The sequence below is a fragment of the Cetorhinus maximus genome, chromosome 4 (genome assembly GCF_964194155.1).
Source record: "Cetorhinus maximus chromosome 4, sCetMax3.hap1.1, whole genome shotgun sequence".
In the NCBI taxonomy this organism is placed as follows: Eukaryota; Metazoa; Chordata; class Chondrichthyes; order Lamniformes; family Cetorhinidae; genus Cetorhinus; species Cetorhinus maximus.
The window spans coordinates 112693850-112710393 of NC_135882.1; the positions used below are offsets into that span (position 1 = coordinate 112693850).

The 16544-nt window shown below is 40.9% G+C and overlaps 1 protein-coding gene across 1 annotated transcript in view; it reads left to right on the top strand.

Moving 5' to 3' along the window:
* LOC144679818 (EMILIN-2-like) overlaps positions 1-16544 on the top strand; it is a 75249-nt gene that overhangs the window by 54417 nt on the left and 4288 nt on the right. The window contains exons 6-7 of the mRNA XM_078540636.1: positions 9964-9999; positions 14806-14937. Of these exons, the coding sequence (XP_078396762.1) occupies positions 9964-9999; positions 14806-14937 (168 nt within the window). The remainder of the gene's footprint in view (positions 1-9963; positions 10000-14805; positions 14938-16544) is intronic.

The following is a 16544-nucleotide window of genomic DNA, read 5'->3' on the forward strand; positions in this document are numbered from 1 at the left end:
CCAAAACTCTCTCCCTATTTAGGGATTGTTCCCTTGGATTGGAAAACTGCCAATGTCACTTCACTATTTAAGAACTGCAGGAGAGGTAAACTTGGAAATTATAGACCTATTAGTCTGATACCAATTGTGGAGAAATTTTTAGAATCTGTTAATAGGGACAGAATGGCTGAGCATTTGGACAAACATGAGTTGATCAGAGAAAGCCAGCATCAGCATTGTTTTGTAAAGGGTAAGTTATGTCTAACCCTAGTTGAATTTTTTGAGGAGGTAACTAACGTGGAAGATAAGGGAGTGTTGGTCGATGTGATTTATATGGACTCCAGAAAGCATTCAGCAAGATTCCACATATTAAAGGGCTAATGAAAATAAGAGCAGATGGAATTGGAAACAACCTATTGACTTAGACAAGGCAATAGTTAGGCGTTGGGAGACAGAGAGTAGGGATATGGTACGTATTACTCATGATATTCCCCAAGGAGCTGTACTGAGACTTTTCACCATGTTTATATTTAATTTTATATTTTATATATTTTTACTTGCATGAAGGACTTCAGAGCAGAATATCTAAGTTTGCCACTAACACTAAGTTAGGTGGCACAGTAAATAACCTGGATGGGAGCAGAAAGTTGCAAAGGGACTAAATGTGTGAACAAAAATGTGGCAGATGGAGTTCAATGTGGCAAAGTGTGAGATCATCCACTTTGAAATTAAGAAAGATAGATAGACAGAAAGATAAGCTAGGAACTGGAGGAGCAGAGAAACTTAGGGGTCTGAATTCAGAAATCACTAAGTGTTAGTGGACAGATGCAAAAATAATCAACAGCAAGTTTATACAACATCTTTATCATAGAAAAATACACCAAATAGTGCTTCACAGGAGCATTATTTAATAACATTAAAAAGTGTAATGGCATGTTGCCTTCATCTCAAGAAGTATGGAATGTAAAGTGTGGAAGTTATGTTACAGCTGCACAGAATTTGTAGTGGTATTGTCACTGGACTAGTACTCCAGAGACCTAGGGTAATGCTTTGGGGACCTGGGTTCAAATCCCACCATGGCAGACGGTGAAATTTGAATTCAATAAAAATCTGGAATTAAAAGCCTAATGATGACCATGAAACCATTGTCAATTGTTGTAAAAACCCATCTGGTTCACTAATGTCCTTACTGGGTCTGGCCTATATGTGACTCCAGACCCAGGGCAACGCCCCTTGAACAGGGGCAATTAGGGATGGACAATCAATGCTGGCCTAGGCAGTGATGCCCACATCCAATGAATTAAAAAAAAGCTCTATGGCATTCCATTCTGGGCACTGCACCTCACCTCAGGGAGGATAGATTGGCCATGGAGGGGATGGAATGCAGATTCACCAGAATGATCCTGGAGCTGAAGGGTAAAATGATCAGGGCAGGTTGCATAGATTGGGCTTCTATTCTCTTGAGTATAAGGGTTTAGGGATGATCTGGCTGAGATGTTTAAGATGATTAAAGGGTTTTATAGGCTAGATAGAAATAAACTACCCCCTTTGGTGGGAGAGTCCAGATCTAAGAGGGCATAACTTTAAAATTAGAACTTCCAAAAAGCTGTTGAAGCTAGACCAAATGAAAATTTCAAAACTGAGACTGGTAGATTTTTGTCAGGGTATCAAGGGTTACGGAATTAAGCCGGGTAGATGGAATTAAGATACAGGTCAGCTGTGATCTAATTGAATGATGGAACAGGGTCAAGGGCCTATTCCTGTTCCTTTCTTTCTTTACATAATGTAAAATATAATTTTGTCAAATATAATTGAAACCATAAACTATTTACTACACAGCGACGTCTTTGACATTACAATTAATCTGCTAACACACCAAAAGAAGCTTCACGTGGAACTTGGCTTGCTGTAACAGACATGCCAGAATTTTTGGCATCTTATCTGATTTGTCATAACCTTGTCAACTAAATTTGAACTGTGACTCAGTGGAAAAATTTGCCAATGTGGAATATGAAGTACAATTGAAACAACATGTACTTGATATCTGGATAGAAGGTGAATCACTGTATATGAAAGCTTCACTTCTCTAATTCTCATTAATCTTTATGACTGATGTTTTAAACAACATAGCCCAATTTATGTCTAATAATTATTTCTATCTGCAAATGCATCAAAACACCATGATCTGATTAGGCTACCTTAAATCTGCCTTTGTATCTGTCTATACCCAATTATAATACGGGAGCAAGTTTAGTTGGAAACTGGGCGGATGGGGGAGTGAAAATTGTCCAGACAACTTGCCCATGTATGAGTCGCTGGGAGTTGAATGGCGGTTGTAATTTTCACCAGTTTTCTTGAGCAGGCTGCAAAGACACCGATCTAGAGTAGTAATTGGGGTACGAATGCAGTCTTAACATATTAGCCATGAATGGAAAATGGAATTGAGGCCTGCTAGGCTACCCCAGAGGCTAACAAATTGGGACCGGAAGAGACACAAAAAAAATCACTTTTCTTGTAAGGCCAGGAGGAGAAGGATTGCTCCACTTGACCCCACAGTGAAAGCTGAGGCATCCTTTGAGATAGACTTGGCCTCTACCCTCTGATCATCAGACCCTCCTGGCATTGCCCCGGGAGCCAATCCCACTGTCTAGGCCATGCAATTTTTCGCTGTCTGCCACTGACTTCATGCCCAGAAAAGTTAGGAAGGATTTCAATAACGCCTGGGAGTTAAAATACACTGGGCCTCGTTTCTGGAGCAGAGTGTGTGTTTCCAGCTGCCCAATGAAAACTGTTCTGGAATTAAATCGTGTGCTATGTTTCGTGGTTCCCAGCAGATTGAAATAATCATGAGACACAGATAGACACAGATGCTGTGGCTGGCATCGAATGTATTTCTCAGACCTCATCATGTGCTGCAGAATGATATTTGTTAGTTTGGTACACAGACTGTAGTGTAGTAGTGACAGTAGTGTAGTAGTGACTGTTGTGGCCTTCTGGATAACTTATGTATAAATGTGTATAACAATGTAGTTCCTAACTCTTTTCCAATTATATAACAATATAACATCACATTTGTTCACATAAACATATAGACAGATAATTATTCTCGCTCATATGCAGGTTTACACTTGTACACAAACTTACCTGCATTCTTGCAAACAAAATTATTCAATTATGAGCTGTATGTCTGACTGACTCGGGCAACAAGTATGTAATATAAAAGCACCATTGCATTCAGGGGAAACAAGCACCACTTAATTCCAACACAAACAACAACAACAAAAATTGCTGGAAAAACTCAGCAGGTCTGACAGCATCTGTGGAGAGGAAGACAGAGTTAACATTTCGAGTCCGTATGACTCTTCATTAGAACTTAGTTCCACTTGTACTCCTGGTAGCCCAGCTTCTGGATCCAGGATAAACTCAAACAATTCTGCAAATGTAGGTTGAGGTGGTAAAAAGTTATGGCTACCAACAGAGTGAATGCTGTATTTACTGTCTTTGTCTTACATCTGCTCAAGATCTAATAATTAATCATTGCCAATAACTGTGAAGGAAGTTTATTTTTCCAATAATTTGTTCTAAAGTTCAGCATTTGTTTCCCTATAAACACAAAAGACTAATGTTTTATTTGTAAAAATAAAGACTAATATTTGTATAGCCCTTTTCATGACCTTGGAATGACCTAAAACATTTTCCAGCCAATTAAGTATATTTGAAGTGTAGTCACTGTTGTATTAGAGGACACACGGCATACAGCAAGGTCCCACAAACAGCAACATAATGACCAAATAATCTGGGTTTTTTGTGGATGCTGATTGAGGGATAAATATTGTTCAGGACACCAGACATAACCCCCCTGCATGGGAGCTTTTCTATCCATCTGAGAGCACAGGTTGTTGGTGGGTGTGGGGGGCTTGGTTTAACATCTCATCTGAAAGATGGCACCTCGGGCAGGAGCATATTCCCTCAGTACTGCACTGGAGTGGTAACTTAACGGATTTTTACATTCAAGTCTCTGAGCAGAACTTGAACAAACAACCTTCAAACTCAGAAGAAAGATTGCTACCCACTGACCCACAGCTGACGCCGCAGTATTTAGAAGCTAAGTAGATGAATAAGAAGAATTACATTTATGTAGAACAACATTTATGTAGTACCTTCTACCCATGACCCAATTCTGGTTCACTTCTGAGAACAGAAAATATGGAGTACATGCAAATCAGTCTGGCCAAGGTGCACAAGCATACAGTCCAATTTTATGATAGGATGTAGGAAATTATAAAATGGAAATTTCACAGCCAGAAACCAAGACTGGAGAAAGGATATATGGAGAAATATGTGCCAGGATTTTGCCCTCATCGGGCGGGCTCGGCAGGGGTGAGCGGGAGCGGTTGGGAAGCCGACCTCCGCCAACAATCGGACCGCGATTTCATGCTGACGGGCCAATTAAGGTTCACTCAGCGAGAAACGCATGCTGCAGCGCTCAGCGCTCCCTGTGTTGTTGGGGGTGGGGGGGAGGTGGTAGTGGGGGGAGGGTGAGCGTGCAAGTTCGCGGGTGCACACAGGAAAAGCTCCCTGAGGCATAGAGCTGCCTCAGGAGGATGAAGAGATTTAAAAATTGAAAATAAAGAATTGTAAAATGTTAAAAAGCATGTCCCCTCATGTGACTCTGTCATATGAGCAGGGACATGTTATTAATGAAATGTTAATTTTTTAATTTTATTTTTAATTGCTGTTAGAGACCTCATCCCGCCCGTGGATGAGGTTTCCTAAAAAATGCAAAAGCCACTTGGCCTTTTTGCCTGCCCGCCAACTGTAAGGTTTGACGGGCAGTGAAAAATTTCATTTAATTGGTACTTGAAAGGCCTTAATAGGCCTGCTAATTGTTGGTGGGCGTGCTGCCGACTCCCGCACATGCCCGCCGACCGAAATATTGCGCGAGTGTGTGATGACGGGACGCTCACCCAACGTTATCACGCATCATTTTACACTCATTTGGGTTGGGCACGCGTCTGCCTGATGAGCGTAATATGTTCTGGCCATGTAATGGTAAGGAAGAGCAAGGACATGACAGGACTGAAACATAAGGATGAGAATTTTAAATTTGAGGTACTGGGGGTCCCAGGAGCCAATACTGGTCAGTGAGTACAAGCTTGATAGGAAAGGGATCTTGATGTGCAGTAGAATACGGGGAGTAGAGGTTTGAATGAACTGATGTTTCTGGAGAATAGGAAGCTGGCCAGGAGATCATTTGAATAATTGAGTCAGGAGGTAACAAAGGCCATTTTACTGACAGTTTGACTGAAATACTCAGGTGCATCCCTGGGCAATTTAAGTTAAAATAAATTATTTGAACTTGTATAGAATTATAACCAGACTATTTTTGGAATATTATTTACAGTTTTAGGCACCTTTCCTTCAAAAGAACATTTATGCAGCAGAGAACGTTATGATTTAAATGCTATGAAGTTAGACTAATGGACCTGAAGTAGCTTTTAATAGAGAAAAGAAGGTTGATGGGGAATGTTTGGGGATTTAAGTTATATTCAAGGCTAAAAGGGTAGTTTGCATAAGTAGACTGATTCTGGGAACCAAACTCTGCACCTATTTTGTATGTCACGATTGCTTTAGTAGACCATGGGACTAGTAATAGTTCCTTAAGTTTAGCATATTGTATCAGAAACAACATGACATATGCAAAACTTCTTCAGTCTATTCCAAAAAGGTGGTAAATATTACACAATCAAACCTTTACATTCAGGATTAAACTAATAGTCTCCTTAATTTATAAGTAAAATAGTACACAGAAACAGTGAGACATGACAAATTACTAATGGTACAAATACTTACAAAAACAATAAATATGGGATCAGTTCACAAGACATTCAAATATCCCCTGTGGAATGTATTTTGTGCACAGCACTATCTCTGTATGAGGAGATGGTGGAGGAGGAGGTAGGGGCAGTGAAGATGGTGTAATGTTGTAGGCTGGGAAAACATTGGGACAGATAAATATGGGGTATTTTATCAAATTCTGTTCCCAGTTGGGAGCACCATGCCTGGGAGTGCACATCAGGTATTCAGGTGCATGTTCCTTGCAACATTATAAAGTAAACGGCACAGAGTTCACTTGATGGGGTAGGATCTGAAGGGTCATGAAGACTCTAAACGTTAACTGATTTCTTCTCCACCGATGCTGCCAGACCTGCTGAGTTTTTCCAGGTGATTCTGTTTTTGTTTAGGATCTACGCCTGGAACAGGAATTGGTTAAATTACTCCTCTATTTTGAAAGTTTGTTTCTTTATCTTTGAGTTGGAAGGAGCATTGCTAGGAGATGAATTGGGTGAGATAGAATAGAATTTGTGATAGGGCCCTAGGAAGTGCATCCTTAAAGGCTGAATGGTCTTTTGTTGAATGCTTTATGAATTTTGATTCTTATTATTATGATGTTTTCTGATTTAAAATATATTTTTCCTTTGAATCCAACTTTTTATGATCCCTCCTTCAGCTTAACATAAAATTTTCTTGATATTTGGATGGGCATGATGTTGTAATTCAACCCTTTTCAGAGAGGGTAGGTTAAAACACTGACAAATGGTAGTAATGGCCTTTCTCTTCTCGACCCAATGGACCTGCTCATATTCATTCCCATGGTTTTAATGGCATGATGGCCTGAGTCGTAGACTTCACAGCCGGGTTCAATGCTTCTGTTGCTTTTGGACAGGATGTCAGTTTTACTGGACAGGATTGGTATTAAAAACAAAAAACTACTGCGGATGCTGGAAATCCAAAACAAAAATCGAATTACCTGGAAAAACTCAGCAGGTCTGGCAGCATCGGTGGAGAAGAAAAGAGTCGACGTTTCGGGTCCACACGACCCTTCAACAGATGATTGGTATTGCACATCTCGTCCCTGAGGTGAATTGTTTCTTTGTGCTAAAGTGTTCCCCCTCGTGGCCTGGCCAAGAATTACTGAAATTTGCTTAATGTGGTTTGGGAAGTCATGGGCTGTAACTTCCTACTGTCCAGCGTCGGATTTGGGAGCGTACCCCAAAGATTCGCTGGGGAATCCCTCTCGGAACTTCAAAGGTAAGGGCTTGCACAGCAATTTCCCAGAAGTGCACACTTCCTTTGGGCAACTGCCCTGACCTGGGAACAATCTGAAAATGCAATTCAAATTGCAAACTTCGGATGGTTCCGGCTGTGTTACACAAATAGTTACTCAGAAAAAGTTAGAAGAATTAAACCCTCTTCTAACTTCTTGGTAACTATTGTAAAGGCCCCCACCAGTGCACCCCAACAGGACTTCCCCCATACTCCCTACTCCCTGACACCCCCAACTCCCCAGGGGACTCCCCTCACACCACTGACCACCCCCCCCCCCCCCGCCCCACCCCGGGTTCTCCCTCTACCCTCTGACTATCTCCCCCCCCCCCCCCCATGGTATTCCCCGACTCCTCATGGGTTTACCCCCCCCCCACCGGCCTGACCCTCACCCCTACAGGCCCGACCCCCCCCCTATCTGCTTTGCCATATGGGCCCCCCCCCCATCACCCAAACAGACCGAACACCCAACTCCTTCCCCAAACCCCCAATGTCCGACCCCCCCCCCCCCCCCCACACCGCCCACATTCCCCAATGTCCGGCACCCCCCAACCACCACCCCCCCCCCTCCCCCATGTCCAATCCCCCCACCACTCCCCAACCCCCAGCTGACCTCTGATCCCCCACACACCCCTGAAATCCTATTCACTTACCTTGGACACTTACCTTCTCCCTGGCCTGTGAATTTCAGTGGGATCTTAAAACTCACCTGGTTTACGGCAGCTAGTGCTGTAAAAAAGGGGGCGTATCCTCCTTCAATCCGACTCAGCTGGACTGCGACACTGGACTTCAGAGACAGCTGCGCTGCCTGGATATTGCCTGGCCTGAGTCAGAAGGTTGGGTGAGACAGGCACAGAAGAAATTTCCCGTAAACAATTGGGCATGGAGTGGCAATCTGACACTGATTGCCACTCTGAGGAAGCTTTGGCCCCATGTGTGGTTAGTGAATCTGAGTAAATGGTGAGGTTGCTATTTGTTGTCTGGTTGGAGAACTAGCACTGGAATCTTCTAATCCAGTGGTTCTCTTACTGTGTTCCAGGGACCAATGGAGGTCTGTGAGGGTCCTCCAGGTGGTCCTTGGGCCCAAAATGCAGGTCACTGACACACAACGCCATGGGTGAGGCCATATAAGAAAACTAGCCAAAACTCTCACCCCACATCACTCATGTGAGGTCTCACAACTAGACTAGCTCTTGTGTGTTCAACACTAGTCATCATAAGGATGAGCAATAACAATGTCAGTTCTGAAGAAGAGCCATACAGACTCAGAACGTTAACTCTGTTCTCTGTCCACAGATGCTGCCAGACCTGCTGAGTTTTTCAGCATTTCCTGTTCTTATTTCAGATTTCCAGCATCTGCAGTATTTTGCTTTTATAATAACAATGTAATTTTATTAGCAAGGTTTATCTTATTGCTGATTTGATTTGATTAATCTATATGTAAGATTAGTTTCTCAGAAGAAGACTATGGCGATGTTTTTATAACACATTAGAATGTTTCAAATGAATATGTTCTCTTGTAGTATTAATGTTTACAATATGAAAATGTCTATACTTTTGTTTCTGGCATGAATTAATAATTTATTTATAATATGTAATTAAAATAAAATACTGCACATAAATTCATAACAATTTGCATCTAAAAAGCAGGAAAATGTTTATAGTTTCCATAAATTCCTGTTAATCCTAATGAGTTGTTTTGTGTTGGCAAGCCAAAGTGGGTGGAGTGGGATTGGAAGGTGGCTGGCAGGGTTTTTTGCCCTGCCTAAGTGGTCCCTGGACAAGAAAGTTGGAGAACCACTGCACTAATCAACTTTTTTAAAGTATGCAGATTTGCTTTCCATAATTCACAAGCTCTTTGTCTTGCTGAACAAATGTATTGGGGACAGGGCATGGAGAGTGGGTAGGGTGGTAAATACTTGCCCCTGCTTTCCCAGCCAGAGCTTCACATGGCAGGGGTGCAAATTGAGAATTTGGATGTGCAACTCTACATTTGCCTGCCCATAAAAAAGTCCTGGTCTGGTATGTGTTAAAAACGAAAGTTTATTCCATTGTAATTCAGATTTAGAATTTCTAAAGCAGGACTAAATGTAACTGAGTTACAATAAATAAGGGATGAAAATAACTAAGTAATAGATTTAGAATGGAAACACCCTAATAAGGAGGAGGTGGCAAGATTCAATTTAAAAGAGACAGTTTACAATTATTTGAAGGAAACTAAGCCTTGCTGCACTTGAGGCCATTATAAATGACATTTTTTTAAAATGTGGACTTTCTTTGACTCCTTCAGTAGCCAGCACAATTTGTGATTTTGCTGACTCAGGCTTTGATATTTACCAGCTGGTTTACAAGTCACCAGAATGTTTTGAACAAATACCAATGGCATATTTATATTTAAAAAATATTAGTGCAAAGGTTCACATCAATGCTGTTGTCATAAGGCCACTTCTACATTTCCAAACCGAGTGCCCACAACCAGAATATACTGAGAAATTGTGTGTGCATGTCTCATGATTTTTTTGCCTATTAAAAGAATGGACACTTGGGCGGCTGGAGGTACTTTAAGCCTCTTTCTGGGGGGTGGCAGTATGACATCATCTCCATCCCACAGTCGGCATCCATAGAAATACAGGCCCCTGATTTCAGACAGCAGAGAAAGGAGCCTACCTACTGACCTGGCAAAGTCTGTTGGGGTCAATGCCAAAGACTCCTGGTGGGCCAAATTTTCAGGGGTTGCAGGCCTGTGCGTTATCTGGGTCCTTGTAAAAAAATATACACCAGTTTCACTTTCACTTCAATATGTCACTGGCTATTTAACAAAAAGAACAACTATGTAAACATAAACATAAACATTTAAATAATACTTTTCTCCCCCAGGGCATTTCTTGACGTTTGGAACTCCAGGAACTTCAGGTATGCCTAGGTCATAGGTAATTAATTATAGAACTTGTGATCGTCAAGGTTAGAGACTCACCTAAAAACATATTCACCTTCTATTTTATGTTAGGTGTTCACTGAGAAACTCACTGGTGCTGGTTTATTTCTCCACAACTGCCTCTGTGACTTTACTGTGACTCTTAAATGCATTTGAATTTAATGTCATAGTAGGGTTGCAGTTAAGGTGCTTCTACATTGGTGTATCCTTTGTTTGGATCATGAAAGAGGAATGAGTCCGCGCTGGCTCTCCGTATTAACATTGCTGAAATTTTCTTCCTGCAGCAGAGTCATAGACCCAATTTTCATAGCCCTGTGATTCTCCACGGCAGTAAGGTTGGCATTTTCATCAATGCCAATGTAGGGATCCAGCTGATGGAGGCTGGTGGCCCACAATATAACCTACACAAGTGCCCACATAAAGTGTCTAACTGTACTGAGGATGCTTGTGGTAGTGCCCACATTCTTAATACCTGCAAATAAACGCCACTGAAATGTTTAAAATGTCCACTGGCTTTATAAAGCTGAAACTGCACCGCACTCGGAAGACACACCAGCTCCACTCTGATCTGGAATCAAGTCAGATCTCAACTGGGGTAATGCATCATGGTGGCACAGAAATCACTTTGCAGTGAAGTTATGGTATAAAAGGTTATAGGACCACATGCACTTACTGCTTCTGTAATAATTCAGTTGCTTGTGTTGTGGGCTTTAGGATATTTACATGACGAAGTGGTAAGTACAGTGACAAATGCCATTTGTTCATAAAATGGAAACAGGAAATTCTGGATAATAGTTGGCAGATCAGGCAGCATCTGTGGAGGGAGAAAGAAAATCAACACTTCAAGTCATTAACTCTGTATCTCTCTCCAGAAATGCTGCCCAAACTGCTAAGTGTTTTTTCCGAGATTTCCTGTTTTCATCTCAGATTTTCAGCACCCGCAGTATTTCACTTTGGTTTTAGCCACTTGTTCATTGTTGTCTGACAGCTTTAAATCATAATATCTCTGGTCACTGGAAGTTCTTCAATGGTGGTAGAAAGCCTGTATAGACCAGTGATGGGTAAAATACTATCCACGCTCTATCAGTGATCGGGGAAGCAGTACTGTTGGCCATCTACAATGTCATAGCAGCTATGGCACGATGGATGGTAAATGCGAAGCTGCTCAAACCCCAGAGGGAAACTTGAAACAGCTGCCAAAATGATTTTTGCAATTTGTATAGTATGAGGAGTAGTTTTGAAATCAAGAAATTATGTCCCTGACTACTTGTGATGATTTTATAGTAAAGTAAACATTTATTAAAAGAATAAAGAAAAAGCAACTAAAACACAATAAACACTTGATTGGCTTCACACATTAAACAGTACTTTAAAATAGTTCCACAAATCTTAACTTAACTACCTTCAGAACTAACCTTCCCCTTTTCTGTTCAGCAATTATCCTTATGAATTTTAAAATCTATAGAATCCCAATAATTTTACCACACAGTGTTTTTTTTTCCTTGGGGTGTCCTCTGAGGCTGACAGCAACTGGGTCTTTACATTGTCTTCTTGGAGTTCTGACCAGCTACCCTGCTATCTTCTTGAAGATCTAAGCAGCTACCCTCTCACATAGGCTTTAGTATTTCCTTAAATGTGTTCCTTCCCATTTGATCTCTCTATTGTTTCAACCAGTCTCTTCAGAAATGCTTTCTTCCCAGAATTGATTAAATCGTTCTTTACTTCAGCTTTCAGACTTGTAAAAACAAAGTTATCCTATCTTTACCTCACTTCCTTACAACTTTTTATAACCTGCATGCATCCCCCTTTGAACTAAAGCAACTCAATTCAAACTATTCCTGTTATTGCTTTATGTAAAACTCTGATTGAAGTTCCTCTTGGCTCATTAATATATCAAAACAGCTTCTTATTGTTGACTTTAGACCGTTGTCGTCACTCCAATTACAGCCTGACTTCCAGTACTTCAGAAAATATGCCAGGGTTATTACCAGAAGAAAAATATTATGCTTTCTTGTTTTCTTGATGTGTCCCAGGCATGGCTGGAGGCTTTTCTCTTTTACAGGCGGGTTTCCCCTTCTGAAGTCAGTAGCACCTGCCTCATTTAACTTTCATAACTTTTGAATGTAGCATCTCTGCTGCTCTTGAACTTCGTCTTCTAGCAATACTCCCTCTGAACACCAAATATCACTATCCCATAACATTAAGGATTGACTCTGTGTCCCTTAAAATTTGTATATCTTTGCCAACTCCACCTTGTACACATGAAAAGACTTTTACCTCACAGATGAAATCTTTAAAGATGTCTGCAACCTGCCTTTGAGTGGGCTGTGAATCCATTTTCACACCTTCGGCTAATACTTGTGCTTGCTTTTCTACTTGAACAAATCCTACCAGTTTGTCTTGTTCTAAAGCCTTTGACTTTACAGTACCATTTGTAGTCCCTACTAATCCAAAAGGTTTCCCATATAACCCCCAGCACATTGACTTTGTATGGCCAATCTTATTACAATGAAAACATTTAAGCTTTCTTACATCTCTTCCACTCTCAGCACCTTCCTTCCTGGTCTGAGGTAAAATCTCCTTAGAATCTCCAGCTGTTCCTTCTCTTCCTTGACTGCCTACCTTCCTCTCGCCTTCCCATTTTCCATCTTTCTCAGATTTAAAAGGGCGTTGAAAAAAAGGTTTTGATTTATGGACAAGCTCATAATCATCTGCTCTCTCTGCTGCCTGCCTAGCAGTTTAACTCTTTGTTCCTCCACATGGGCCCTTACTACTGAAGAAAGTGAATCTTTAAATTCTTCCAAAAGAATTACTTCTCTTAGGGCTTCATAGGTTCCTTCTATTTTTAATGCCCTGATTCACATGTCAAAATTACTTTGTTTGACTCTTTCAAACTCAATATAAGTCTGTCTGTGCTGCTTTCTCACATTTCAAAATTTCTGTCTGTATGCCTCTGGAACCAACTCATAAGCACTCAGAATAGCCTTATTCACTGCATCATATTCCCCAGATATTTCTCCTGTCAGTGATGCATATACCTCATTAGCTCTAAACCAACCTAGAATGTAAAAGCAATATCCAAATTTCTGTGTCCTCTCGTTCTCAAACCTTTCACAAGCGGGAAAACTTTCTCCCTATCTACTCTATCCAGTCCCCTCATGATTTTGAACACCTCTATCAAATCTCCTCTTAGCCTTCTCTTCTCCAAGGAGATCAGTCCTAACTTCTCCAATCTATCGTTATAACTCAAGTTTCTCGTCCCTGGGTCCCTTCTTGTAAACCTCTTCTGCACTCTCTCCAATGTGTTCCCATCCTTCCTATAGTGTGGCACCCAGAACTGTGCACAAAACTCCAGCTGAGGTCTAATTAGTGTCTTATATAAACTCAGCATAACCTCTCTGCTCTTGTACTCTATGTCCCTATTAATAAAGCCTAGAATACTGTATGCTTTATTAACTGCTCTCTCCACCTGTCCTGGCACCTTCAATGATCTATGCACAAATACACCCAGGTCCCTCTGCTCCTGCACACCCTTAAGAATTATACCCCTTATTTTATGCTGCCTCTCCATGTTCTTCCTACTAAAATGAATCACCTCACACTTCTGCACATTGAACTTCATCTGTCACCTATCTGCCCACTCCACCAACTTCTCTATGTCCTTTTGGAGTTATATACTGTCCTCCTCACTGTTTATAATGCTTCCAAATTTCCTGTCATCCGCAAACTTTGAAACTATCTGCTGCACACCAAGATCTAGATCAATAATATATATCAGGAAAAGCAAGGGTCCCAATACCGACCCCTGGGGAACTCCACTACAAACCTGCCTTCAGCCTGACAAATATCCATTGACCATAACCCTCTGTTTCCTATTAGTCAGCCAATTTTGTATCCACATTGCTACTGTCCCTTTTATTCCATGAGCTATAACTTTTCTCACAAGTCTGTTGTGTGGCACTGCCTCGAATGCCTTTTGAAAGTCCATGTACACCACATCAACAGCAATACCCGCATCAATCTTCCCTGTTACCTCTCCAAGAAACTCCAGCAAGTTAGCTAACGATTTCCCCTTTAGAAATCTATGCTGGCTCTTCCTAATCAACCCATATTTTTCCATGTGACTACTAATTCTATCATGAATAATTATTTCTAGAAGCTTCCCCACCAGTGAAGTTAAACTGACTGGTCTGTAATTGCTGGGCTTATCTTTACAACCTTTTTTGAACAAGGGCTTAATGTCTGCAATTCTCCAGTCCTCTGGCACCTCCCCTCAGTCTAGACTGAAAGATTGTGGCCAATGCCCCTACTCTTACTTCCTTCAATATCCTTGGTTGCAACTCATCCGGTCCCGGTGCCTTGTCAACTCTCTTTCCAGTTCATTCAATGTCATAGCTACATGCCTTAGTGGACACAGCTCTATGCTTGAAGATGTGCAAGGTTATAGAGTTGCATTCACAAACCCCTGGTAGTCCCATTTTGTTCACTAGGCATTAATAACCATGTTCTGCAGTCACTTTCATGGTCTAATTGCTTTTACATAAAATGAGATATTCAAAATACAATGATGATTAAGTACATCAGGCCAAACATTAACTGCAATGATTTGATACAGCATTTTTCTAGATTTTATGGAGCAATTTTTAGTGACTGGACTGTTGCTGTGTATGCTGGAATTCTGTTATTTAAATTGTGTAATATTTGTTATAGGTTATATTCCCTGTATTTTTCTTCAGTTCACATGTGATGCTGCCTGACAAAGTCATTTCTCTGTTTTTTTTCAGAAAACAAAGCTGCTCGAAAGCATGTTTCTTTTTCTGTGGGCCTCACCAAAAAACCTTTCATTGGCAATGCAGGGATAATCCGATTCAACAAAGTTTTAGTTAATGATGGACACCACTACAATACAAATACAGGTAACAGGTCTTTCAGAGATTTTTTTCTGTGTTTGTCTCCTCATATTAAGAGCTGAGACTGGCAATTTCATGCTTTGCACACTAGATATCAATTATTTTTAAAGGGCTAGCATGGGTCAGATGTTTTGGATGACTCTCTTACGTTGTCCTAAAGCTACAACCTCGGCAAAGTGCCTTATTTTTGTTCTCCATATATTTCTGAACTTGGCAGACAAGGAACGAGTCAAATTTTGCTAGAATTCATTTCTCTTGCTAATCTCAACGTTTTGAAGACTTTTCTGATACTTTTTGAAGTTTGCTTTGCCTCATATCTGATGCTGATAATCCACTATTTCAACAGCTCTAAAAAATTAATACAATGGAGGCAAAACTCTTAGAGAGATTTCATATAGGAACTAGCAACATACTAGAATCTTGAAAATAATCTTTGAACCACATGGATTTTAAGCAATGGCTTACTTACTTCAGGTGCCCTAAGTATAGCAAGTGATGTTATTTCCCAGATACACTCAGAAGTCAGCATTTTCACTCCCTGTATTTTTTTTTTAAATACAAAATTATAGCACTTGGGCAGTGAATTTTACTTCATACGGTAAATGTAGAAATTCACCATGTTTATCATTTGCTGTGACACCACGTCAAATCACAACCCCTAGTGACAAGACTTAGAGGTAGAAATTGGGCCTTCTCGTGTCTGTTGTAGGGTCACACATGAAGAGTGACAGCACCCATGGAACTAGAAGAAAACTGCTTAGGAGTGGGGAGCAAGTAATGAATGTTACAGTGCACAAACAAATGCATTGAAAAAGTACAAAGTCAGTTTGCAACTGAACTAACAAAAGCACAATATATAATTTCAGGCTGTAGATGGAGGATACATTGGGACAGGCCTTGACTTTGTGAGATAGTGTAAAACAGATCTAAAAGCAGGAAATGCTGGAATGACTCAGCAAATCAGACAGATTTCATGGAGAGAGAAGAAGAGTTAACATTTCAGTTCTGGGACCTTTCATCACACTACAAGTTAGATATAGTAGTTTTTAAGAGAGCAGTGAGGCAGGGAAAAGAGGGAACTTGGAGAAGAGAACAAAAGGGAAGGTTGGTGTTTCTAGCATTTTATGGTTTTATTTTGGATATCTAGCAGCCGCAGTACATTGCTTTTGTTTTACAGCAAATCAGGTGATTGTGAGTTGGCAGCCTGTTTTAATGTCTCCTAATTCTTATTTCCTTGAAGCCAATGAAAGATCCGGGAGAGATGTAAAACTACCAACTCACCATCACCCATTTTACGCTATCACATAGGGTAGAATATTCCCCCTGTCGCGGGGGGGTGTTTTGCGGAGGCAGGCGCAGACCTGATCGACCATTTTACGTGGCGGGCCAATTAAGGCCCACCCAGTGTGACGTGCACCCAGAAGCGCTGTGCGAGGTGCCTCAGGGAGATAAGTTTTAAGTTTTAAAAGGTTAATAAAGTGGAGAAATAATTTTTATGACATGTCCCCTCATGTGAAACTGCCACATGAGCTGGGACATGTGCATTGATTTTAATAAAAACTTGTGTGGAAATTTAAAATCATTCATGAAACCTCATCCCACCCGTGGATGAG